General features: G+C 43.5%; 1 protein-coding gene across 13 annotated transcripts in view; it reads right to left on the bottom strand.

The window, feature by feature from the left end:
- Positions 1 to 27,388, bottom strand: part of Plp1 (proteolipid protein 1) — a 103,406-nt gene that overhangs the window by 14,666 nt on the left and 61,352 nt on the right. For all 13 annotated transcript variants that reach the window (XM_038317500.1, XM_038317503.1, XM_038317499.1 and 10 more), the window contains 4 exons: positions 14,520 to 14,716; positions 7,114 to 7,303; positions 2,587 to 2,734; positions 334 to 480 (listed from right to left, as the gene is read on the bottom strand). In XM_038317500.1, coding sequence (XP_038173428.1) covers positions 334 to 337 — 4 coding nt within the window. In that variant the 5' untranslated portion in view covers positions 338 to 480; positions 2,587 to 2,734; positions 7,114 to 7,303; positions 14,520 to 14,716. The remainder of the gene's footprint in view (positions 1 to 333; positions 481 to 2,586; positions 2,735 to 7,113; positions 7,304 to 14,519; positions 14,717 to 27,388) is intronic.

Raw genomic sequence — 27,388 nt, 5'->3', positions numbered from 1 at the left:
CCAGGGGTTCCAGATAACCCCACCACAACCAGGGCCTTAAGATCAGTGGAAAGGAGAAAGCAGAAGGGAGTGAAGGGGTAAGAAGCCACATGGTCGCATCCATCCAAGGATCTGTGGGACTTCATGTGCTTTGATGGAATTTGTTGACAATAAAGCATTATGCTCAGTACAGCAGAGAAGGAATTAATACAATTAAATGTTAACGAATTAAAACAGAAAACAAGTGCCAAAACACAACTTATTAAACCACTGGAAACCCAGAGCCCCAAAGTTGGAAATTCTCTTTTGAATTCCCGTGCCTGCATCTTTGCTACTAAAGTTTTTGAGACTCACCCATGTCTTTGGCACTCTGACTCCAATTGTAGCCTGCTGGCTAGTCTGCTTTGCGGCTGACTTTGTTCAGCTGGAAGGATCCTGGTCTCTCCAGTCTCCTTCTTCTGTCCTTTACTTTTTCTCTCTGAGTATCTTTGTCCTCTCCTCCTGCAATGAAAAGGGCTCTCTGATTGACAGCCAAGCCCCTTAAAGAGACAGGCTTGCTTTCTCCTCCTCTCCTCCTCCCCTTCTCCTCCCCTTGTCCCCTCCTCCTTTGGGATACTCCCTTCTTTAAGGGCTCCATCTTCTCTTTCTGCCTTTTACTTCCGGTTGTTTCATTTTTTTTCCTTTTTTCTAAAGCTTCTCTAGACTTTCATTTTGCTACAAAGGCATCTGGAGATGTGAATTGGGGGTGGGAATTAAATGGAGGGGTCCTGCAATCCTTCAACTAATCCTTGGGTCTGTCTGATGTGCCAGACCTCAGTCGAGCACGCTGAAGCTGTGTGAAATGGTAGCCCTGATGATGGGGTCTGGATCAAAGACCTACATGCTCCGAGACCAAATATGCCCCAAACAATCCTTACTCCTAGCTGCCCTTGACCCTGGAACCTTTCCCGTCCCTCTGTTTGTTAGCAGAAAGCATTCTTCCTCCTCCCAGTATTATAATGATTATATAGCTTGATAACAGAGACACAAAGGAGAGGGAAAGAGCTGTACCATTTTCTCAGAAAGAAAAAGGCCAGAGTGAAGTTGTAGATGATTTCTATGGAGAATTAACAAGACGCTATCACAATCTGGGAATCTGCTAGTCAAAATTCTGCCCAGGAAATGTAGCATTCTCGTGTGGCAGTGAAGACTAGGCACAGGGAGGCAAGGGGTGCAGCAGTTGGGTGTGGGGTGTGGAGAAAAAAATACAGTCCTTGCCTCAGAGAAATGTCTATATAAAAAAAGAGCAGACAGTGAAAACGGGAATAATATATGAAATGTCCACACTGGTAAGAGTGGTTTCTGAAGACTGTGAAGGGACCCGAGTGCCAAATATAAAAGGTGATGTTAGCTGGGGAAAGTTTTCTCTAACTTTCTAGAAAAGGTGAGCCTTAAGTGCTGATGTGGGTTCTTTGTCAATTTTCTCTCTCAGTTCAGAAGCCTCAGACAGTTACAACCCTCTTGATCTAGAAGCAAGGGTCTTTTCCTGAGTGGCTCCAGGGCAAGTCGTCGGACTATAACAAGAGCAGAGACTATCCTCTCTATCCTCCTAAGAAATAAGGATGTCCTCCTGAACCTGGTCTTCTTCTGTCTTGTCATAAGAGACAACAGAGGGGGAAAACTATGCAGAACCTAAAATTTTCTGGGGAGGAAAAGATCAAATATATGTGTGAATATGAATGTCTTTTGTGGTTGTGATTTTCCGTGTTTCTGGCTGGTTACACTGGAGTCTGCACAGTACACAATACTGGCTCCAGAATAAATCTTTTGCTCTTATACAAGCCCCGATGTGAAGGGATCCTTGTATATGCCTTGTATATTCCTCTTGCAGAACAGTAAAGTAGCAGCTTCCCAGGGCAGACCAGATTAAGGCCATGGCTGATTGTTGAGGGTCTCAAGCCCATGCCTTGTGAGGCATGCTGTCCAGCCAAAGACTTGCCTGCCATGGCAGTGCAGTTGTAGTAATGGCCCTGGAGGAGGGGGATGATAGCAAAAGTAACTGACCCTAAACTTGGGCATTCTGATGTGAGGCATAAGAAACAAGATTCTTTGTAGCCCAAATAGCCAAGGCAGATCTATGTACAGGAGAAATCACTCAGCCTGAATCGTCTTCTACACCTATCTAGTCTCAACAGCATCTCTGGGACTGACTATATCCTCAGAAGAAAGTAATTCCCCAGTAAACTCCCAGACACCACCTTATCCACTATATTCTCCTGGGGCATCTTCTCTTTTCTTCTTCTACCAGTTCTACTGTCTTACAGTTCAGTTCATCTCTGTTCTTTCTCTTGTCACCCCCTCTCTACCTCCTTCCCAGGGGCAGATCTTCCTGTCTCTGCCTTGCTCTTATGCCAATGGCTAGGAAAGGCACTCAGCCAGGTGATTATGTCAACTCTCCCCAGTGCCCTAAGGTTCCCAGTTCCAAGTGTGTTGTAGTGGCTCTGTCCATCTGACACTCTGCCTGGATACTCCCTCTGCATCCTTGTTCTAAGTCCTCCATACAATCCTTAGAGGATTTCTTTCAGGTCTTAAAGAAGCTCCCGACCCCATAAACTCCATCTACCCTACCTATTCCTGCGGTTCTGCTTTTACGGAGTCTCCTAAGTACGGGAAACAAAATGTTCTCCATTCCAGCTGGGCTTCTGCAATGCACAAAAATTCCTCCAGAGGGCACCAGCAGCCTTCATGGTCGTAGTGGGCGGCCAGCTTTGGGGACCTGTGAGGAAGAACAAAACAGGATTGTATTAAACTGGTAAACACCGTGTTTCACACTGTTCTTGTAGGGCCACTAGAGAATCTGGCCCTCCTTGATCACAGCTTGGTTTAGTTGTGTGACTGTCTTCAATTATCTATAAAATATTTGGCTACCACCTCCATTCTCTCCTGTATTGTCACACAGTACCAGATCTTGAAGGTCAGAAAGAAGGCAACTTTTCTTTGCTCTGCTGAGCTAGGGCATTCGCCCTGAAAACTAGATAAGCACACAAGTGCCTACTCTGGTGGGACACTTCTCCGTGTCCACTAAGAAATGGAAAAGAAAACAGAGAAGGCACAGTACCAGAGAGTTCCTGGGTTCATCTGGTGCTATTTGAGAATCTAGAGCTGAGCCTTTTCTGGTCCTACCCAAGACCATGTCATTATAGGCCACATTTGGAAGGTGAGTGGCCACTTTTAACAGTTTTTTCCCCCAGTCCTGGCACAGAAACCTAGCAGAATGGCAGGCAATGTATCAAGTGCTGTGCACATCAGATAGATAGAACTTTCCATACCCAACTTTATGCCAATTGGCTTGGCTATGCCTTTCTGGCCAAGAGAAATGAGGGCTGAGGGCCAGAGATGTCACATTCTTTGATCATGCAGGGTGTGGGGGGCAGGGAGCAGGGGTGGAGGATGCTACTCTTTTTTTTCTGGTAATTGAAAGAGCAGTGCAAGGATAGACAGGAATGTGTGGTATTGTGTGGGTATTTACCAGGGAGAGATGCTACTAGCTTGGGATAGAGTAAAGAAAGTAGCTTAAAGGCCAAAATATTCAGACAAACTCAGGAAAAGAGCACCCGAAGAATGCCAAGAAGCCAGCAGCAGTGCAGAAAAAGCAGTTGTCCACATGACCCACTTAGAATCCTGAAAACTTGGCCATCTTTACTGGGGCATCCCCTATAAAGAAGATGCATAGAGTTATAACAGCAGCAGAATTAAAATTATTTCTGTGGTTATCAATGCTCACCTAACTCTAAGGAACATATTTTATTTTTTTCCAATTGAGTAATGAGGGAGGGGGGTGGGGGACACAGAAGCAGCTTTCCCAGAGAAAGCTAATAGGCAAGAGACAAAACTACCTTTAGAAGATACCTCTATCCAGATTCATTGCTTGGAACTTGCTGGGACAATTGTTCTTCTCTGAAAGAATGTTTGAATACAGAGCCTCTTTCCTGAACAAGAATAGCCAGGGGGAGGATGGGCGGCTTCTAGCTGCTATGGCCCAAGTTTCTAACCCTTCATACTCCTCAAAGCAATGTACAAAGTGAATGTTCGAAATGTAGTGGTTTTTATATATCTTGTTGGATTTGAAGGAAGTGGGAGTCAGGAGGGGCCATATGACAGAAAGACTGTTGGGTGCTTGTTAGGTGTGGTCGTAACAGGAGGACTGAGTGTGAATGTGTGTGTGTTGCTTCAGGGTTGATTCAGAGCCTCGGGATTCTAGGCAAACACTACCAAGTTGCATCCCCAGCTGTAGGGATGCTTTTTTTGTTGTTTGTTTTTTCAAGACAGGGTTTCTCTGTGGCTTTGGAGCCTGTCCTGAAACTAGCTCTTGTAGACCAGGCTGGCCTCGAACTCACAGAGATCTGCTGCCTCCCGAGTGCTGGGATTAAAGTACAGGGATGCTTTTTAAAGAGTCTTTATTTTAGAAATCTTCATGGCCAAATGTCACAATCCCCGAGCTGTGCCCACTCCAGAAAATTATAGTAGCAACATTCGATGAAATAACATCAGCCAAAATTTGATAACTGTTACACCTGCATAAAAACATGGATGTTTATCTTATTATTTTTGCTATCTGGGTATGACTAAAATATGAAGTCGGAAAAAGAAGAGTCATTACTGTTAAACTTCAGACTAAGCCAGAAACAAAAAGGAAACCGTTCCCAATAGGGATGTCTATTTCTGGAAGGGTGTACCTAGCCTGGAGAAAGGGGTGGAAATCTGGAGCTGAAGAGAAGCCTTTTTATTCGATGTGCTTTATCATGGCTATATTGATAATTACGTACATTTCATGTCTACTTTAGTGAAATTTTCATCTGAAAACTCCATCAGACAACAGCCCATAGGCCATTCAGGTCTGTTCCGCTGCTTTCAGGTAGCCCTTAGCACAGTGGTACAGCTGGCCCTCCACTGTCCCACCTGACATTCACCCTGCCTACACCCTTCTGCCTGCTGGATTCCGATACACAGCTTATGAAAATGGCATGGTGAGCTGAGGTCTTCAGGAAACCTTCTTAGGGCATAGCTGCTTGGGGTTAGGAGTGGCTGCCTAGGTCTGCTTTCCGTGGGGGAAAACATGTGCCCCTGCTATCCAAGAAGCCCTTCACCCAGGAGGTAGCCAGCCAGAAGCACAAAGCCTTCTGCCTCCCTCCGGTTTCACTGAAGGCTGCATCCGTCCCTTGAGGGACGGGATCTAGCAGCTGCCTAGACCTCTTCTAGCTACAACAGCCCTGGGCAGTCTCTCCAGAGATGAGTCAATCCCTTCTGGTACAACGAAAGCAAGTAAGAAAATGTTCTGGGCCTTTCAGAGAGGAACGTGGTCAAGCATCCATCTGCAGTTCCAGCTGAAGGGTCTGAGCTGTGACGCTGCAGCTCCAAGTTGGGGTGCTACAGAGCAGACTGTCCAACCTTGAAGCTAATGGACTTTTCCTGGGAAACCAGGTCAATAGGCAGAAATAAGCAGGGGAAACCTCAGTCTTCCCTGCTGAGAACTAAATGCCTCAGGTAAGTGCATGCCATGCTGCTGGAGCTTAGGACAAGTGCCCCCCCCAACGCCACCCGCCACAGCGTCCTTGCTTTCCTAGCTTCCTCTATGCCCCAGCTAAGCCATGGCTGGGCAGCTGCTCTGCCCAGACGCCTGGGCTGAAGTGACAGCCTAGGAGCTGGTACAGGGAAAGACAAGAACTCCTCTGTGTCTAGGTAGGATGGGGCGGGCTTTCGTCTTTGTTAAGCTCCCCCACTCTCAAACTACTGCTGCTTAGGGACGTCACTGCTGCTGGGTTTCTTCTGTGAGACCAGGAGTAAGATGAGGGGCTCTGGCCACTGGAGCTGAAGTCACCTCAGGGACACACCAGGTGGATGGCCAACCCCTGAATCAGGAGGTGCTAATGCTAATATAACCTCTACCCTGGCTTAACTTTTGAGGTTGTGGCCACCCTGGCCCTCGAGGGAAAATGCTTTTGTTTTAAAAGTGTAACTGTCAAAAACTGCAGAGTCTAAGAAGCATTCCTCTTGGAGGACCTTAGGTCCTTAGGTGACCCTTCAACATACTTCAGAATGTTGGAAGGATTGCAATTACTTCTACAGACTGAATCCAGCAAGTTTTCAGAAGGACTTTTCAGAAAGAGTACAGTTCCAGTAGTTTCCTGCAGCCCCTCAGGCCTGCCTGAAGCTTAACCATTAGAAAGACATGAAAACCCTCACCACGATGTACTTTTTACTGGGTCTACCATCTTGGCCTGTCCTAAGAAAGTCTATTCAGCACACTGCTTTACAGTCATGGCCTTACAAAGAGGCACCAGACCTAAGTTTAAAGAAACCCATCTTGGGGTTAGAAGCTGTTCAGTCATAAAAGGGACAACAGAGAGATGGCTGGGACCTCCTCAAAAATTGTACTTGGAAAAATGGACTTTTCTTGGTTCCCTAGTAGTCATCCCTCTGTCCACGATAACTGAGCAAAAAGAAAGGTCTTTGCATGGCAACATTCAGGATTTTAGCTAGCCATCAAGTGGCCTTTCACATGCTCAGGGATCTATATGAACAGACAGGAGAGTGATTTAAAACATAGGTTGAGGGGTTGAAGGTGGAGCACAGTGACCATTGCCAAGCATAGCAAAATTTCTGGTTCAGAACCTATCACTAGAAACAACTCCAAACTCCAGCTTCCTTCCTTCGAAACAACCATCTATTGGGTGAGTCAGACCTGCTAGGACATCAGCTCTGTGACACTAGGCAATGATTGAACTCTAAGTCTTTGCTTTCTCATTCCTAAAAAGATATTACAGTGGGGACCTGATATGGTTACTAACTTCAGATTTCACAGTGGATCGCCCTTCTATTTTATTATTACAGGGTGCAGGGACCATCAGGATCCATACAAGCTAACAAACATGAAATTCTTAGTCCACTGGCTCTGCTATGGTACAAAAGCAACAGTAATAACAACCAGGTCAGAGGACGGACCCTGCAAATGCTTCCTAAACAACAGGCAGAGGCTGAATTTAGTGATCTCTGGCACCAACACCTTTCAGATATAGGCCTTCTAGAGATCCCCAGAACTTGTCTCTCTTGAAAAGAGACAATTAGCAACTTTGCTTGGTAGAAACAGTGAAATACCTCAGGACCCACTGGCCAGTTTCACCATTCACTGGTTGTTTCCTGAAGACTCCACCTCCTCTAAGCTGAATGCCATCATCAGCCGCCGATTTTCCAGCAAGGAAACAGAACGCCATCACCAGCCCCCGATTTTCCAGCAAGAAAACCATTTCCCAGGATGCAGGTTTTTCATTGTGAAAACTGGGTACACCTTGTGGGAAACCCAAGACAGGTTGGTTAGCTTCCACCAGTGCCAGAGAACTACCCAAACTCTACACTTTAAGCAGCTATCTCAAGAGTTGCCAGCCAACATTATGTCTGGACAAAGCAGGGCTGCCAGATTAAATGCACAAGGCACAATTGGATTGGTATTCTGGATCAACTGAATTATTGTTTAATATGTGTGTCCTAAATGCTGGATGGAACATGCTCATATTTTTAAAACCCATCATTTATCCAAAAATCCAGTGTAACTGGGTGTTCTTTGATTTGTTAATCTGGCAATTCTACATGTCAGGGCAGTCAGCTGGCAATGGCAAGCCAAGCTGGCTTCTGGGGAAAGTGCCAGAAATGCTGCTAAGGGAACCTCAAACAAAAAAATCGTTTCCTATAGACAGATGCTCTACTCTGAATTTCAGCCCCAGTTCCTTCATCTGATAGGCCTGCCTTTGGCCTCTCAGCCCTAATCTCATCTAGGAGACCTCTTCCAGGGTAAGAGAAGTCAAGATGGGCCCAGAGACAGGCTGCACAATGCTTGGGACACTGGACTTTGTGGTCAATCAAGCTGGGCTCCTAACCCACTCCAGCTTAGGCAATAGCACAGTAAGTGGCAATTACTGCTAATACTAATCTTCTGATGTGATATTCCCCTCTGTATGCTGTGAATATGTTTTATTACCATTGGTTAATAAAGAAGCTGCTTTGGCCTATAGCAGGGCAGAATACAGCCAGGCTGGAAGAGATATAGAAAGTAGGCGGAGTCAGAGAGATGCCATGTAGCTGCTGAAGGAGAAGAACACTGGAACCTTACTGGTAGACCACAGCCTCATAGTGATACACAGATTAATAGAAATGGGTTAATTTAAGATGGAAGGGCTAGATAGGAACATGCTTGAGCCATTGGCCAAATACTGTTGTAATTATTAATATAGTTTCTCTGTGATTATTTGGGTCTGGGCAGCTGGGAAACCGATGAACAGTCTCCATTTACAATCTTCTACCATTACTCTTTTCTCTCCCCTTCTTGGCTTGTACTTGTCATTTTATTAGCCATTGAGTCAAGTGTAGAAAAATGGAACGGTCTGCAAATGTAGGCTTTGTCAATAGAGAGCTTAGGGCCCCATCTGGAAAACCTATTAGAAACACTTAACCAGATACAGCTACCACAGAGGAGGATGCCTGTGCTGGCCCTGTGTTAGGTGAATACTTGAGCAGAAGTAAGCACAGCATCAGCCTGTCCTTTCGATTTCAAATAAAGTTGGTTTAAGTCTCCACCCTAACTGTGTCAGGAAAGTTAAGTGTCTCCCTTAGCTATTTCTCAGAAATCTCAAGGGCTCAGAATCCTATGAGGTTCAGTTTGGGACTTCTAATAAACTTCAGATTTCACAACTCAGATGACAGGAACTATCAGGAACATCATTCTTCCCTGATTCATAACTTTTAAAAACTCATTCATATGAAGGCCTTTGTAACTTACATACTGTATCAAGGTTTACACAAGTGGAGGCATATGTTATACCAATATAAACAATTAAAATTGATTACCAGATGTTCCATTGTCACTTGAAATTTCTCTGCGAACTCCAATGTCTATGTCTAGATTTATTCCTGCTCCTCCCTCTTATCTCTCATTTCTTGGTTTTTCTCTGGCTCACCACTAATCCCCGCTCACTTCTTAACAAATAGCATCTCAGCTCCATATCTACTATATTCCACATGTTTTCACCAGATTCCTCCTCCCATTCTTTTCAGGGTATCTTGGTTTTTCAGAGGTTGGCCTTGAACTTGAGATCTTTCTGTTTCAGTGCCCAAGTGCTACAATCACAGACATGCATGATCATTCCCCCAAGGAAAGAAATTCCTTAAGCAAAAGCTTGATGTGAGCTGAGGAAATAATCATGTTTTTATTACAATCTTCAACATATAAGACAGGGTTGCTATACCTATTTCACACATGAGTAACCTGAAGCTAAGCTTCTGAAGTAACCCTGGGAGACCCAAATAAAATTCAACCCTGGTTCTTTAAGTCTACTGTTCTTTCCATTACCCAAAGATGTTGCTGGGGAGAAACTATTTCAGAAAGTACTAAATTATGTATTAAAGATAACTGGAGAAAAAATAAATATATACACACACATATATATTTTGCACACCAGAGATGGTAGGAGGAGATCTGCCCCCTGGTAGAAGAGCTCTTTGTGAGGGAAGAGTCTACCTGCTGTGGTCTACAGCCTCTTCCTCTGGCCAGTTCCCAGAGTTTGCACTGCAAAACTCTCTGTGAAGAGCAAAATCCCACCCCTACAAAGCTACTATGTCACAGCATTCTTGAGCTGTTTCATGGAGATGCCACTTTGTAGCTCTAGTGATCCACTTTACATGTTTGGAAACCAATTTTGTTTTGAGGTCTCCCAGCAGTCTAAAGTGGATGTTGCTCCTATATGTAATGAACAGAAGAAATCTGAGCACCAGAGACTCAATGTGATGTTTCCCATCTAGTAAGAGGCAGAAGTAAGAGTGCTGTCTGTCAGTGAGCATCAGTCAAGATGACGAAGAATACACCTGGAGTTGATAAAGCTAGGTTTGTTGTTCACTGCAGCAAAGGGACACATCCTTTTCTCATTCACTGTCTGCATTTCCCCTCAAGTAGTGAGCAACAAACTAAACGGTATCAAGCACAAATGTACTACTAGTGATCTTTGGCTGGAAACCATGGACAGAAATGGAGGTTGGGCAACATTCACCTGAACTATCTCTACCTTGGACCCACATCTTCCATTTTGTGACCAAAAGATTTCACATTTAAAGTTTAAGAAGAACACTGAGGTAGACTGATTTTTTTTTATTAGAGATTTATTAGAAGCAATGGAAACGCTATAGACAGACAGAAACATGGCGTGACTCTGAGGAGAGATCAGCCCTGCATGGTGGAGTAGGGGTCTGGAAGTGGGGCATGGAGGAAACTGGTTTCCCTTTTCACTCTGAAATTGGCCACTGCTGGGATAATCAGTAAGTGTCCAGTTAAAGAACAATAGTAAATATCTTTCATAGCCATTATAACATAACACTAGCTAATAATGATCACACTTGAAATTCCTTCTATCTGCCTCTTTGAGATGACAGTCTACCACATTTATTGGAAAACTGTCCACAGTGAATTGAAGTGATGTCCCATTGAAGTTCTTCATGTGGCTAATATTTTCAATTAACATCATTAATATTCAAACATAGTTAAAACCTTAAGATTATAATCTATTTTGCTTATATATTTGTGTATGCATAAGTTTATACATATAAAGGTATAGTAAGTATTAATTTCCTATAAATTTTATAAGAATAAAGTATAGAAAGTAAAATTTCAACATGTGTCACTTTTACACAAAGTAATTGAATTATTTGACATCCAGATTAGTAAACCAAAAATTGATATAAAGATAGCACTGTTTATTGCTGAATGACTTTCCAATGTTGACTATAAATCTTTCTTATGGCATTTATGTGCTATATCTTGTCTCTTATAATAACGAGTCCTAATTTGACATCCCTCAAGTGGTTTGCGGGGACAATGTCCCTGATAGGTCACATATTTGAACACTTGGTCAGCTATTGGTGGCAGTGCTGGAGAGAGGCTAGTGAACCTTGAGAAGTGGACCCTTCCTTCTTGGAGAAAGAACATCAGCAGAGGGAGATTTCGAAAGTTTAGAGCCTCACCTCATTTACTGTTTGTTCTCACTGCTTCCTGTGCGTGGACAAAAACATTGGGTAGCTCCTGCTCCTGTCAGCATGCCATCCCTTCCCCTCCATTCTATGGATTCTAGCCTGCTTGAGCCAAAATCAACTCTTTCTTCTGTAAATTGCGTTTGATCATGGTGTTTTATCACAGCAACAGAAAGTAGCTAATTCACCTTTCTGACTGAAGAATAATACGATCACTACAGTATTTTCCATGCCTTAGCTCTCTTTGGGTTTTCTAAAGTGGCCATTGCGATGACAAAATGATTTAACACTTTACCCTATAAAAGAAAGAGTAGAGGCTGGGCGGTGGTGGCGCACGCCTTTAATCCCAGCACTCGGGAGGCAGAGGCAGGCGGATCTCTGAGTTCGAGGCCAGCCTGGTCTACAAGAGCTAGCTCCAGGACAGGCTCTAGAAACTACAGGGAAACCCTGTCTCGAAAAAACCAAAAAAAAAAAAAAAAAAGAAGAAAGAGTAGAAAGTCAATTAGAGTTATCTAAGCTTCTCTCTGAGTTAAGTACAACTATTAAAAGAATTTTATCTGTCATATTTAGTTTCAAAATAATCTGGCAAATTAGAAGAATTTATCAAGCAGTTATAAGTATGCAAATAGAAACAGATTTCAGCGACTGCACACTGTGCAAAACCTTACTGAGAATGTAAATACAAAGACTGTAAAATACCTGGGTGCCAAAATCTTTCTTGGGATTTTAGATCAGAACCTCTATTCCATTTCTATTTATACAGTTTCTGCATATGTGCTAAGAGTATTTATTTGATAAAAATGGTCAGAAGTCATCGCATATTTCAGGCTTTCAAGAGATGCAGGAGAAAAGACACAGTTCCTTTTGTCTAAGAGTCATAAGAGCAACAGCAAACTGTAAAATCTTGAACTGGCTTAGGGCTAGCTTTCCACTCAACTATGGGTTCTCTATGCTGTACAAATTCAGTGCTACTGACCCTCATCACTCCTCAGCTTGTTGCACACTTATTAAACTCCTTGGTGCTCCTTCCACTCTTTCTGCTGTGCTTTAAACATGAGTGCGTCCTCATCGTAGCCACTACTGTTAGCTTGTGCAGAACCTCAGAGACACTTCAGCCTGCTTCACAGGAACAGCTTAACTCTACTAAGAATTTAAGTAACTGGGGGAGGCAGAGCACTGATGTTGCAAATACAAAGCTGTGGGTTCCATTCCTAGCACGGAAAATACATTATTTTTGAGGGCTCACTCAATTTGTTATAGATGATGTTTTTACTTCCAATACAGTCTATGTCTTTCCTTATGTATTCCATCAGACATACTACATCCTACTTCATCCTGTAGGTTCTGAATACTTTTTAGAGACTATTAGATATTTTTAAAACTCAGTCCTTCAGAGGACAGTGTCTCCAAAAACCTTTGCTGCTGCTTGAGACAGGGTGTCACTATGAAGTTTCACTGTGAACTCTGTGTAGAGCAGGTTACCTCAAGTACATGGAGGTATGCCTGCCTCTGCTTCCCAAGTGCTGGGATTAAAGGCATATGTCACCATACCTGGATATTCATATTTTTAAAAAATTACCCCCAAATATCCAATTACTTGCAAAGTGAGGCACACATGGGATTCTTTTTAGAACTCCCAGAAGGGAAGCCCAATTTCTTCTTCATTCCCACTACACGAGCTGTGAATCTCATGGTAGGAATAGTACAACCAACAGGAATGGTTACTTCTGACCCCTAGTAAAAGTCATAAATAACATTCTATTCTGAAAGCACAGCAAACTATTCTAAATCCAGAACCTATGGTTTGTATGAGCAGTCACATTGTCCTCACTTAACATCTTAACTAGTCAGGGGAATTATATGTTGTAACAAATAATTCTTGCCATTCCTAGATGCTAAGAGATAAGCAAAACAGTTGAAAGTTTTGAAAACTTATGCAGTGATGAACTAACATATGCTGTTCACTTTCAAATGCTGCTGTATACCCACTGTTTTATGAAGGGGCTCAACATCTCATCCTGCAACATAAGGAACAGAAGAGACTAAGGTCATTCTAACTACAGACTATGTTCTTGAAACAAGATCTTGGTGGTGTTGAAGCTTGTCTATCACTAATTCTGGTCCTGCAGACTGCCTATGTTTACCCTAGGCCATAAATGAGGAACTAGGACAGAAAAGCAGCAGCTCCTAATGCTAGAACTTCCCTAGGCATACCAGTTAGCCTTTGCTGTCCCCTGCTAAACAAAGTCACAAAATGTCAACATCAAATAAGGCCATTCAGTGACTATGAAAGATCAAGACTATGGTGTAACTAGTCCTGAACACAGACAAATATGAGCAACATTTAAACCACAGACATTACTGAACTAACTGCTACCTTTGTTAATATGAACGGGTGTTCCTTTATCTTGGCTTTCATATTTCTCCTCATAGCAGAACATTACTAAGATGTCTTATTATGGAAATGCTTGCTTCCTGAGTGGAGACGGGGGATTCCTTCAGCTCATCAGCCTGCCAGCCTAACTGAATCAATAAGCTCCAGGTTCATTGAAAAACCCTGCCTCAAAAACTAAAGTCTGGGGAGGTAAAGTAGGTAAAGTGCTTTTGTGCAAACGTGAAGAACACTGTTTGGATTCTCAGCACCCAAGGAAAAGTTGGGCATGGTAAGACATGCGTGCAACCCCAGCACTAGGGAACAGACATAGGAAGATCCCGAGGCTTACTAACCAGCCACCTTAGACAAAATGGTCGGCTGCTGGTTTAGTGAGAGAACCTGTCCCAAAGATTAAGGTGTGGAAGCAATTGAAGAAGAGATCCTGACGTCAGCTTCTGGCCTCCATACACACTTACGTGAGTGAGCACACCCATGCACATGCATATACCACATATATGCACATGCATGCATGCGTGTGAACATAGACACAAATACAGAGACACACACAAATGTATAAATAAAGTGGGTCGCAATATGTATACCCATGCATACACGTGCATCCATGCATACATAGACAAACATAAAGTGCACACATTCACAGGGGGATGAAGGAAGAAGGGAGCGAGGTGAAAGAGAATAGACATGTTTTGAGACTCTGCTTCCTGAAAGCACTCAACCTAGAGAAAAGTCCTGTTCCTACCCAGAGGCCCTCCTCACCATTATATTAAGACAAACCCAAATCCTATATGACATCCCTAATGCCATCTTACTAAGGTATAACCTAATTCTCCTTTGCAGCAATGAGTAACACATCTATTACTTCATTTTTACTGCTTCTCATTTTACAGATAATAAACACAAGACCCTAAATTTAAATATCTTCTTCAAATTATTCAGCAAATAAACAAAGAAACCCATGCAAAAACTCAGGATTTGCTCTTTGCACTAGGTTACATAGCCCTTAGAAGACTGCATAAGTAGAAATTCTATTATGTTCCTGGCAGCTCCTCAAAAGACAGTTTCACCTTCTGACAAGTTACATGGTAAGCTTCTACTATACCTTCAATGAATGGCCTTGCCAGGGGCTGGAAAGATGTCTTGGTGATTAAGAGTGCAAACTGTTCTTCCAGAGGACTCAAGTTCAATCCTCAGCACTTAGATCAGATGGCTCCCAACTTCCTGTAACTCTACTGTAGAGAATCAACACATTCTTCTGTCGTCTGTGGGTAACTGCTCTGTTCCCATATACACCGCCACCTATTTTGTAATAATAAAAAATAAATCTTTAAAAAAGATTGTCCTCAGCAATTTTAAAAGCTCAAATTAGCCTTGATCATAGCAGTGAGTCATAGAAGTGGGATATATGTATATATCCATATGCAGAAAATGTGGTACATGAACGCAAAGAAATTTTATTCAACAGTGAATGAAAATGGAATCATGACACTGGAAGGAAAATGTAGGGGACTGGAGAACATAGTGAATGAAACAAGCACAATGTGAAAAGACAAACGCTGCGTGTCTTCTCCAGATGCAGAATTAAGGTTTAAATCTATACTACGGATACAGTCCGTATTCTTTAAAAAGGCACCTCCTTCCAGCCGCTCCAAACATGTGTGTTTAGGACATGGAGACTGAAAGGGAACTATGAGAGGGGAGAAAGAGTACTAAATGGAGGAAGAGGAAGACAAGAGAAGGCAATGGAATGAATGGAACATTAAAGCGCAAGGGGAGGACCTTGTGAGAGAAAGGGACCAGCAAAGGGGTAGACAGGTAGGAAGGGCAAAGGGGGCAAGTAAGAAAAAAACACAGGCCGGGTGGTGGTGCATGCCTTTAATCCCAGCACTCGGGAGGCAGAGGCAGGTGGATCTCTGTGAGTTCGAGGCCAGCCTGGTCTACAAGAGCTAGTTCCAGGACAGGCTCCAAAGCTACAGAGAAACCCTGTCTCAAAAAAACAAAACAAAACAAAACAAAACAACAAAAAAAACCACAGTAACATTTATCAGGAAAATGTTACAATAAACCTAGTGTGTTTTGCTAATCAAAAAACTGGAAAGTGGCTTGTGTGTATACATATATGCATGTGTGTGTACATATATGCATTCATGTTATGTGTGTTATGGTTTGTGATTCATACTGATGTGTTGCCTGATTTCTTTGGGAATTTCATCTGGCTAACAGAATTACTGTGAGCATGTCTGCACAGTACATAAACAGGAAAAGCTCTTTGCTTTAGGTCTCTTCGGGGCTGGTGCTGAGAGAGGTTAGGAGCTCTGCAGGCCATGGTAAGGCCGCTGCTAGCTCAGCACAGGACTTTCCAGGGAGAAGGAAGGGAGGGGCCAGAGCTACCACTGCAGAAGGTCTATTTAGTGCTGATGGAGGAGAATTCCAGCTAGGTTTGCAACAAAGACTGAGTGAATCCTCTGCTGTCAGGCTGCTGGTCACTTTGTGATAGACATGGGGACCGGGGGTTAGGAAGAAGTGTACGACATGACTTCTGCTCTGTGCAACTTACCTTAGACTCCTGCCTGCCCCAGGGGAAAGACTTTCTCTTCTCTCCTCCCCAACTGGGAACAGTATTGAAATGCTGAAAGAAGCTCTCCTGGTAAGAGGGAGGGAAGGTGTACGGGCTGACGAGGCATGAAACCCAGGCATGGGGTTCCTACTTAGGTGTCAGGACTCACTGACCTAGGGTAACTGCCGTGCACAAAAGTTTCCACAGTCAGGGAGGAATACGGGGAGAGGAACAAAGTCTATTCAGCAAGCCTCAGGGACAGTAATCTGAAATGTGCATTAGGAGAAGGGGGGGCAGGCTGCCTAGGGGCTGCATTTATCTCGATCTCCCTTATTTGGATTCTTTGGTTTGCCTTGGTAAGCAGGTGATCACTTACACTAGGGTAGAACTGATGCCCCCAGCCACCCATGCTTTCAGGTGTTACGAGGGAGCCATTGGGGACCGAATTATTTCAGATACAGTCTTGAGACTCAGGTGGGAGAGTGAGTGGCTGTTGTGGACTCCCTAGGACCATACTCAGGACCTTCCCATAAAGGCACTGTAGTCGTAGGGCCAGGGGCTGCGCTAGGCCAATCGCACATGCAGAGGCTCTAATAGGAGATCCTCTCCTCTTAAGGTCATAGACTAGTACGTTCCTTGGCATGGCTCTTTAATTAAAGAATCGGAGAGCACCACAGATAATGAGAGGCATGGGATAGCTAGGATGTCCCGTGTGTTCCAGAGATTTCACCCTCTGGACTTCAGTCACAAAGTTTAGAGTGGAGGGCTGACTTTGTCCATCTGGACTAGTAGTCTATTGTTTATCTCTGAGCCACCACATGCAGCTACCAATGTGGTTTCTGCTCCTACCAGTGGAAAGCTCCAACCTCAACAAAGACACAATTCTTCATTGTCCTTCTCCAGCAGCCCAGCCTATGCAGTCTGCATTTATTTTTTAATATTTTATTTGATATTCACATATGCATATAATGTGTTTTGATCCACCCATCTCCAATTCCATTCCCTTTAATTCCTCTCCTATCCCTTCTATCACTTTTCCCTTCCAACCTCAGATGCTTTTTTGAAAATAAAACTTAATACCCACTGAATTCATGTAGTGCTGCCTATATGTATATGAGTGTGGGGTCATCTACTAGAGAACAGGTAACTTAAAGGTTCACATTGTCAAAGAAAGGGGACTCTCCCCTTCAGCAACCATTCATTTATCAATAGCTTTTCAGCTAGGCCTGGGGACTCATGAGACCCTTCCCCATCCATACTGGATTTGGCTGGCTTGCTCTTGTGAAGATAGTCTGCATTTTAAAAGGAACCTAGGTAAGGCATATTGGGACAGGCCTTAATCCCAATACTGGGGAGGCAAAGAAAGGTGGATCTCTGTAAGTTCAAGGCCAGCCTGGCCCAGTATGACCAGAGTTACACAACAAGACCCTGCTTTAAAAAAATGAAAAAAAGGAAAAAAAATTGTCAATCAAAACCCAGTGAGAATATTCCCAAAGCATTGATAAATTTTATCAGAGCCCCTCACTGGAGGGAGAAGAATTCCCAAAGTGTGTTTCAGAGAACAGACATTTCCATTGAACAGGGAAAAGGTGCGACCCCCTTGTTAAGGAGATGGTTGGCTTATCTTCAGAATGTGAGTAGAATTATTTCACTCCTGTCCAGCCCAAGGAAATTTAAGAGTGGGTGCGTGTCTTGGTTACCTTTAACTGTAAACTTGACACAGCCTTGAGTCACACCCAAGAAGATACTCTCAACTGACATATTTTCCAGATCATCTGACTTGTGGGCATGGTGTGGGGGGCTTCTTGATTGGTAATTGCTCTAGGAGGACCCAGCCCACTGTGGGACAAAGGAACAAGGGCTGTAAGAGAACGCTAGCTAAGGTGGGTATGTGAACGAGCCATCAAGTGGCAGTCCTCCATGATTTGAGCTGTGCTTCCTTGGCTCTGCATTCCCCAATTAGAGGTAGGTAATGATGTACAGAATAGCAAGAAGGCCTGCCTTCAGGTTAATGCTGGACTTCTGGGACTTCTGTTTTGATTTCCCCCAATGACAGACTATGACTGAAAACCAAGCCAAAAAAAAAATCCTTTCCACTCCTAAGTTGCCTTTTAGTAGTCGTGTTTGTCACAGCCACAGAGTTGAAACTAGAACAGTATGCCTCCTCTGAATTCTTTCTCATCCACTGTCAGAATTCGGAGTACACAGCAAAGAACCCCAAAGATATAAAACATGGCCAAGCAATACTATGGAAAGACCTTGGTCCCAGAATGTGTGTGAAGATTAAGGCCTACCATGTCGCCCATCTCTTCCCTTTCTAGGCAGCACTGGACTGCGACTAGACTATGAAATCACTACCGATATCTTATTCACCTATGGCCAATACAATCAGGACACTGTTTCTTTCCTGTGGCTTCTCCTGGGAAAAAGCTTTTTGAAGTGTTTATCCTTCCTGAGGAATGGTAGTGTAGTACAGTGAGCAAATATAAGTCAGACCGAATTGTATTCAAATCCCAATGCACCCAGCTGTGCAGGCAATCGACTGTGTTTGTGCTGTTCGATTTAAAAGTGAAGGTGTTAATGGCCCGCTCACAGAGCTGGTGGAAAGACTGAATGAGACTGTATGCAGAAAGTGCCTTGCACACAGCAGCTGCTCATTGGAAGAGTAATGATTATCATTTCTAGGAAGCCCTGACATGCTAAGTGATGCCTAATAATACTAAGGCTTATAACAATAATAGTTCTGTAGTTCCTTCCAAAATCCTGATAACAAAGTGATATACTTGGCATGCACTTGCCTCAATTACTGCCTTTCCAGATCCCTCCTGGGTAGTGTCTTTAAAGCAGCATCTTCCTTTACCTCATCCTTAGGAACTAGTTGATACTCAATGTTCCATCCTCCTCTTGTTCCAGACCAATACAAAAAAACCAAGTGAAGCTACACTCTACTGAGTACCTGCCTCCTTAGAAGGCTTGGCAGGGTTAATTGTGTGTCTGCTAGACACAGGCTGTTGGCTTCCCATCCTTTGGCATGCTCTGAGCTGACTCCTACGGCTGGAATAGGCCAGGGCTCTGTTGCTTCTCTTCCACTCTCAGTGTTCAATCTCATGCTAGCATCACTGCTCGGGGATCAGCTGTGGACGGAGTGTCAGCCAACACAATGCCACTGAGTGGAGCAGAAAGACATGCCCAAGAAGTCTGCGAAGAACACAACTTACACGACTCCCACAGTCAGAGAGCCTGAGCGAGACTGGTTACCGCAAAACAATTCTGGTAACAAGGGGAATCATTGATCAAGGGTGCTACATGACAGCTGTGTACAGCGGTAAAAAAAAAAAGGTTGAATTCATACTCATCTACCTATTCCTGGAAAAAGCGTAATAAATGTTTATTTTCTTGTCTTGTAAGATTTTTTAAAGTTTTATGTTTTAAAAGACAAGCTATTAAATTTATTCCTATCCCCCCATTCTCTCCCCTCCAAATCCTCCTGATCCCCCTACCATTCTTCTCTCTCTTTTTAAAAACCCCACTCTGAGCCAGGCGGTGGTGGCGCACGCCTTTAATCCCAGCACTCGGGAGGCAGAGGCAGGTGGATCTCTGTGAGTTCGCGACCAGCCTGGTCTACAAGAGCTAGCTCCAGGACAGGCTCCAAAGCTGCAGAGAAACCCTGTCTCAACACCCCCCCCCCAAAAAAAACCCACTCTGTTCACTTAGTGTTGCTAGTATGTGGATAACTGGCCATCTACGGGAGCATGACATTTGTTGTGGTGATGGGGATCAACTCTAAGGTGCCTTACATATTAGGCAAATGCTGTACCACTACACTATAGCTACAACCTGAAAAAGTTCTGTGACTGTCTAGCTTTAGTCCCCAATGCTTTCCCTTTCCTAATCTCTCTCTCTCTCTCTCTCTCTCTCTCTCTCTCTCTCTCTCACACACACACACACACACACACACACACACACACACACACAGAGAGAGAGAGAGAGAGAGAGAGAGAGAGAGAGAGAGCGCTCAGCTATTTTAAATTCTGTTTCTGGAAGTTGGCCTGGATCTCTCATCTTTCTCCTCTTCCCTCTATACTGGAATTAGCCTTGATTAGAGGCTCTGGCATTCCCTTATGCCCCAGGCTGTGTAAACCTCCTGAGGTAACCACTTCATATGAACTACATTGGTAGGTGGTGTCGCAGAGCTTGCTCTTACTGGGGAAAGAGACAACCTCTCCCGAGTTCCTACAGTCAATGGTCACCTCCCCACCCTGCCCCCTGCTGTTGTTGACTATAAGGCTTACAGACCCTTCCATAATTGAGACTATTCTGTGCTGTAGTGGAGAAGTCCCTCAGACAATGACAGCAGTGGAACTGGCTCAGGAAGCACTTCTTAGAGATCCCCAGAGCTTCAATGCTGCTTACACTGGGTTGCAGCTAGTGTCTGATCCTTAGACAGAAACCTTTAGAAGTTGTCATGGATCTTCCCCTAGGCAGGAATGTGTCTAATGAGAGCTCCTGGAGCTTGGAAGTTGGGAATAAATTCTCCTGATTCTTGCCCCTAGAAGGCAGACCCAACCTATTTAAATCCACTGAAAGGTGTATAAGGAAGATATTGTTATTATCTCTCAGCTTAAAGGCAGAGATAATTCGGGCTATATAAGGTTACACAGCCAGGAGGACATAAAACATTTTTTCTTAAACAATCTACCTCTAAATCCTACATCCCTACTAGCACATCACCGGACTAGAATGCCCCTTTCGTGCCCTGTACCTCCTGAGTTAGTCTTAATCTTCTTCACTCAGGATCTTTTCCCATTTCCTGGAAGCATCATCCATTTCAGAGAAAGTCCTAGAGTTTACCCTGGTAAGGTTCTGGGAAAGTGTGCCCTTAAGGGTACAGGGAGCCCCTAACAAGACCATGAGGAGGACCAGGAAATGAAAGAATGGAAGGGAGCAAAATCAAATATCTAGAGAAGGAAGCAGCTTGCCAGGTAACTGGGAAGCAGGAAGAAGCCTCACGTCATTGCAGGCAGGCAGCTGCTGAACCCACTTTGCCCACACACGAGTACATGCACATTATCGCATGCACAAGCTGCTCTGCACCACTCCCCCAGCACAAGGGCTACCAGAGAAGAGACTGCTTGTTAGCCAGGGAGCTTGGTACATGCGCCCTCCAGCCATGTTTTTTGAAAGAGGCCAGAGTGTTGGGGGCTGGGTGACCTGCAGAACTCCTGAGGCTCAGAGGATACCTCCTGTGAGGACCGATGCTGAGGAAACCATCAGCTGCTCAGCATGACTGGTTCATTTAAGACACTGTGAGCAGAAGTTTGTAGGAAGCCTGATGCACTCCTATTGTCCCCTAAGCCAGGCTCAATGGACAGTTCCAGAAGTCCCAGTCCTTCTTCACTCTGCTCATCCTGCTCACTCCCCATCAGTTCTCCAAGCTTTCATTCCTTGTGTGTGTGCTCACACAGTGTGTGAGCGATCCCCCAGTTCCCGAAGAGTAAGATAGCTCAACAGTAAACTGTCGCTGTGTTTCTTTCAGCAGATCAGCACTTTGGGTCTGGAATCTGCGGATCACACACTATTAAACCTCTTCGCAGATGACACTTTTTGAAGCTCCTCTCTTACTTTCATAGGCAAACCGTTTCACGAGGATTATACTTAAGGTTTAGTTTCCTCATCTGAGAAATGAAGATGATACTCTTCTATTTCCAAAAAAAGGTTTTGAGAAGGGGATGAGAAGGAATTCTGAAGGGCCTGGTCACAGGGTGCTACACTATGCTAAGAGACTCACTTGTTTCAGCCCCAGCTAGCAAGCTTCTCACCTGTCTGATGACTCCTTTCTTACTGCCAAATACTGAGTACTCTGTACAGAGTAGATCTGCCACAGAATCATGTTGCATGATATAAAGATTTTACTGGGACTATCCAGAACTGTCGAGCCTCTATTTTACAACCCAAGCCTTGGACTAGGTCTTTCCCATCTCCCTAAGATCACTATCAGATACAAAGAATGAAGACAATGACACTCATTCTAATATAGGGAGTAGAGACAAATGGAATGGTACTAAATTATAAGATTGAGTGAAGGCACAGGTTTTTCTCCCTGATTAATAACAAGAAGGTAAGAGGATGAGTAATTCTTAAGATCAAGACTCTGATGGGCGAGGGCAATAAGAGGGACAATAGCAAATATAGGGCATGTTTAGTCTTTCCTGTTCATTCTAAACCATTTGAGGCTCAGTCATTACAAGCATACCAAAGAAAGAGGCTGATCAAAATAAGGGAAATGATCAGAAAGCCACAGAACTGGACAGTACATTCAATGTCCCTTTCTTGACTTTATGCTGAGGCCCAGAAACCTGTGGTGACTCATCAAACACTACAGAAACGGTGAAGGGCAATGCCATCACTAAACTTCAGGCAGCTAGATCTAGGACCAGTGTTCACTTTCCTCCCTCATCCCCATCCTAAGGAATTACTCTTATTCCATATCCACCAGCCAATACTGACCCCAAGTTTGGGAAGGCAAAGGTTGTTTTTCCTATTTTATGCAGAAGAAACTGAGGCCCAGGAAGACTTTTCCATTACTAGCCATTGTGACATGGCCACAAGCATAAGTTAATGTTCCTAATGTGGCAACTCTGTGATTAATAGCAATGTACCTAAAGTCAGCTAGGTTTGAATGGCAGCTTCCACATGAAACCTGGAGGAGGTAGCTTATTCTCTATGAGGCTTAGCTTTCTTTATTGTAACCCAAGGAAAGATAATACCATTGACATCTTAGAGCCATGGTGAGCATCAAGCAAAACAGATATAAAGTTCCTATCACAGTTAGAGAAACATTGTCGTTCCTCTACTCAATAGGCCTTTTCCTCTCTGCACTCTCCTATCCTTGGTGCCTCTCTCCAGGAAGAATCTAACCGGAGGAGGAGGACGAGGAGAAGTTGATAACAAAAACTGAAATGCAGAACTTTGCAACACACAACTGGTAGGTTTCCCTTGTCATCTGGTGCTAGCCCCCTTCCCTCCTCCCTTAATCTGCCAAGGACACTGGGCAAGAGTATCCAAAGTGGACAGTACTCCCTGTGCCATTTGTGTTCCTGGGCAGGCAGCCTACAAAATATTTACAAATTTTTTAAAATCAGCAAATCCCAATTGTTTGACCTTGGAGGCAAAGACAGACAGAAAGACAACAGCTGTAGAGCCAGGAGGACTAAGGGCCCCCAGCTTGGGAGTGGGGGAGGAGCTGGAGAGAAAAAGCGACAGCAAGGAGATATGTGTACACAAATTTGGGGGCTTATCACATGATGGAGTCTGCTTTCCCGAAGATGACCGGCTTTGTGGGCCAGGACTCCCATTTCTCTTAATACCACTAAAATTCAGTCCTTTCACTGGTTCAGTGGGAATCCTAACCAGAGGACTTGACTCAGAAGAAATGAAAAGAGAAACAAGTGCTCTTTCCAGAAGCTTTCCTTTTTATGTCGCTATGTAATGGACCTGTTCCTTTTCTGTCGACACTGTTTTCCTAGTTTGTACAAGACTGGCTTAGTTCTGTCGGACAGACAGCACTACAGGCTAGGCTCCTTGACTCAAGTTCTCAGACTGAAAATGGAGACTGGAACCCAAAAAGGCAAAGCTTACATCTAATGGGACACAGAGGATGTGGAGCGTCCTGAAAGGTCTCTAGCTAAGGCATCTTCCTTATGTCACTTTAGGGGCCCTTGAGCAGAGACACTTCCACCAGGAAGACCAAACGGATCCAAGGACATGTCCATATACCCAGGTTCTTTAGCCTGACTATGTGTACTACACAAACACGTGTTAGAAACTTAGGTGCCTAAGAAACAATGTTTGGAGGTGGCATTCATGAGTGGTAAGATTGCTGGGGCGAATTCATCATTTCTTGCCCTTCTTCTTTCTTCTATATGAGGAAGGAAGTAATAGTTATCTTTTATGGAGGAAGTAACAGCAAGGCGACACCTTAGGAGCTGAAGACTGAACCATTTGCACCGCTGTAACTTGAATTTCCTAGTCTTGAAAACAGTGAGAAATTTCTGAGTTTTTGTTTGGTTTTACTTTTCCAGTCTGTGGTATCCTGTTAGTGCAGCAGAAAATATACTAAGCACAGGTGTTTGGTATCATGTCCCTTAGGGTTCTCTGTTCACTATCGCTTCCTGTTGTAAGAAGAAAGAAATGAAGGAGAAGAAAGGAAACACTTGTTGAGCAAATGCCTGGAGGCAGATACTGTTTTGAATACTTTTCCATACTAAAGCTTATCTTTTCCTTCCTTCCTCCTTTCTTTCCTGCCTTCTTCCAGGATTGGGGTTGTTGCTCGGGGGCAAAGGTTTGCAATTTTACTGAAATTCTGGTAGAGTCACACTATTACTAATAGCTCACTGATAATCTATTTCATTGAATTTGATTTCTAGTTAGTTTTCAATTAAGTTTATTTCATTTATTTCTCTCTTTATCATCAGTCCTAGCCACATTGACTTTATGGTAAGTATGCTTATCTATCTGGATTACATACATAGTATTATTCTGTATATCTCTTGCTGTTCATTTTATGTAATACAATCACTATTGAACTAATTGTACTGTTTTCTATGGATTTAATGTGTTTGTTTGAATTACTGCATAGCATACCATGTTTTATACATTTTATTCTCATCCATTCTCATGTGTGGATATTTAGGTGGAAGGTCTTTCTATGTGTTGCTTTTATTGGTTAATGAATAAAGAAACTGCTTTAGGTCTATAACAGAGCTATAGGGGAACAGAGCTAGGTGGGGAAAAGTAAACTGAATGCTGGGAGAAGGAAGGCGGAGTCAGAGAGAAGCCATGGAGCCCTGCTGGAGACAGATGGAACTTTAGACAGTAAGCCACAGCTGCATGGCAATACACAGATTACTAGAAATGGGTTAAATTGATATGTAAGAGATTAGCCAATAAGAAGCTAGAGCTAATGGGCCAAGCAGTGATTTAAATAATACAGTTTCTGTGTGGTTATTTTTGGGCTAAGCAGCTAGGAACAAACAAGCATCCTCCTCCTACATTTAGGTAGATTCCAAACTACCTCATTACAATACTTTAAGAAATATTTTCATGCAAATCACTTAGTGTAATCTGAGTGTAGTTCTTGGTGTGTACAGCCAGAAATAGATTTGGTTTGTCACAGGTTAGATAAAAACTCAAATCCATCCTCCCAAGCTTCCAAGTTCCACTCCAAAATGGTTGTGCTCCTTTGCATAATCCTTAGGGGACTATGAGGATCCCGATCCCCCTATTTTGTTGCCAACCTTTACTACATTATTCTTTTTAACTATTTCACCAGTCTGATGTGTACAAAATAACACCTTATAGCTTATGAGACTGACTGACTTCTTACCTGAACTTCCCTTTTCTGTTGTCTGTCTGTACATGTGTTGTTTTCTCTATTTGGTTTCCTCTATCTTGCCCATTTATTTCCTCGGTGGAACAAAGATCTTCACTTTTAATGGGCTACAGTAAAAACACATCTACTTTTCCTTTATGGGTTGTGCTTTCTACACTTTAAGAAAACCTCTGAACTTTAACATAGTAAAGAAATTCCCCTACATTTTCTACTAATAATTGCACAATTCTGCCTTTCATGCTAAAGTCTTCAATATTTCCAGAGATGATTTTATATCGAGCAAGTAACAAGAATTTAATCTTATTTTATGTACATAACAAATCAATTTTCCCAGTACCATACATTATATGTAGCACAAACCTTCCCTGTGACTCTCAGATCATAAGCAGAAAGTTAACATCCATTCCATGAGCTCCTATGGCATGTAGATCCCTCAAGAGCATTTCTGGTGGATTTTACGGTACAGAACCTGCCTCCAGGAAACAGGCCATCTATTGGAAATAATAATCACGGATACAAGAAAAGGATTCGAGAATATATAGTTATAAATTCACAAATATGTGAAGATAAAAAAAGAGCTTGGAATCTGAGAATACATATTTGGAGAGACAAAAGGAACACCATTATTCCTAGGCTGGGATGGTTAAAAGCGCTGGACTAAGGGTATGAGAATAATGCTTGAAACTTTTACTCTGCTACACTCATCCATTTCAGGTAGCATTATGCAATTAGCAGAAAGTGCAAGAGAGAGCAGACACTGAAACTCCTACATATGCCATGATCTGCCTTTGCTGGTGTGCTCAGGGTTTCCTTCCCTTCAGATTGCTCCTCCTTCAGCCCCAGGGTACCAATTAAATAGGAAGCGAGGTCAGTTTTCACTGCAGTCCAGTTCACAAAATCTTCCTGAGTCAGCTGTCTCCCTTTTTTCAGATGCATGGATGGAACTGAAAGGAATTATTTATAAAATAATAATAATAGGGATAACAATAATTATTACATAATATGCGCATGGTCCTTGCAGAACCCACACTTTCTCTACAGATATGTTCTACCCAGGTCAGCAGTGGGAGAGAATATAACTAATTGGGGAAAATTGTGAGGACTGGATGCCTGAACCTGTCAAAACCAAACCAAACCCCAAATCCCTCAGGGTATGAAGACACAGGCCAAAAGTTCCAGGACTAAGCTGTCTCCCTTTCTCCATAGGCGTCCTTACCTGTCTTAGGATGCTGCACCATGCCACAAAGGTATAACAACTTGTATTCCAAACCTGGCCCTCCCAGGAGTCTGCATTGTCAACTAAACCCCAATTATCCTCAGCAGGGCAGCCTGTATTTAGTATAACCTGCATCGGGACCTGCTTTTACTCCTAGTAAGCACCTACTGCTTTAGTGATTTGAGACTCTGGAGGAGTAGGCAGAAGGGGAGCAGAAGAGAAGGAGATGGGGGGGGGGCAAAGAAAGCAGAACTCATCAAAACCAACAAACAAGAAAGCTCAAGCTTCCAGCTTAATACTCCCAGGGCCTACTCTTCACCATGGCAACCAGTACGTTTCCAGGTTGACTTCAACCCAGCCGATAGTGAAGAACAGAGGCTGACTGCTTTGCCTTGCCTGGGATGATTTCAATACGTGGTAAATTAAGCCAGTTCTGGGGATGTATGAAAACTGAAAGGGGAAACGCCAGAGAACAAAGGGAAGAGTGAGGTTAGGACCTGCAGGTTTTTACTAGATAGCACCCCTAAGGAAATCTCTTCGGAGGATGGTGAGGGTCTCCAATGCCAACTTGTGTAAAAATTCAATACTCTTGCTAAAGGCCAACCCTGACCATTTTCTTCCCTAAGCCACCAAAAAAGATTCTACAGCCTAAGAAAAAAATGGAGTGTGTGTGGGGACCAGTCAACACATGGCCATTTGTTCTTTCCTTTTCCAAGATCAAGCAAAGGAAATAGAGTAAAAGAAACTAAGAAATGAAGAAGCAGCACATTCCTTAGGAAATTCGTTTCTCTGACCCCCAATTCTCCT

The sequence above is a fragment of the Arvicola amphibius genome, chromosome X (genome assembly GCF_903992535.2).
Source record: "Arvicola amphibius chromosome X, mArvAmp1.2, whole genome shotgun sequence".
Taxonomy (NCBI): domain Eukaryota; kingdom Metazoa; phylum Chordata; class Mammalia; order Rodentia; family Cricetidae; genus Arvicola; species Arvicola amphibius.
Note: the sequence above shows the minus strand (reverse complement) of the source record. Positions and strands in the feature narration are given on the sequence as shown.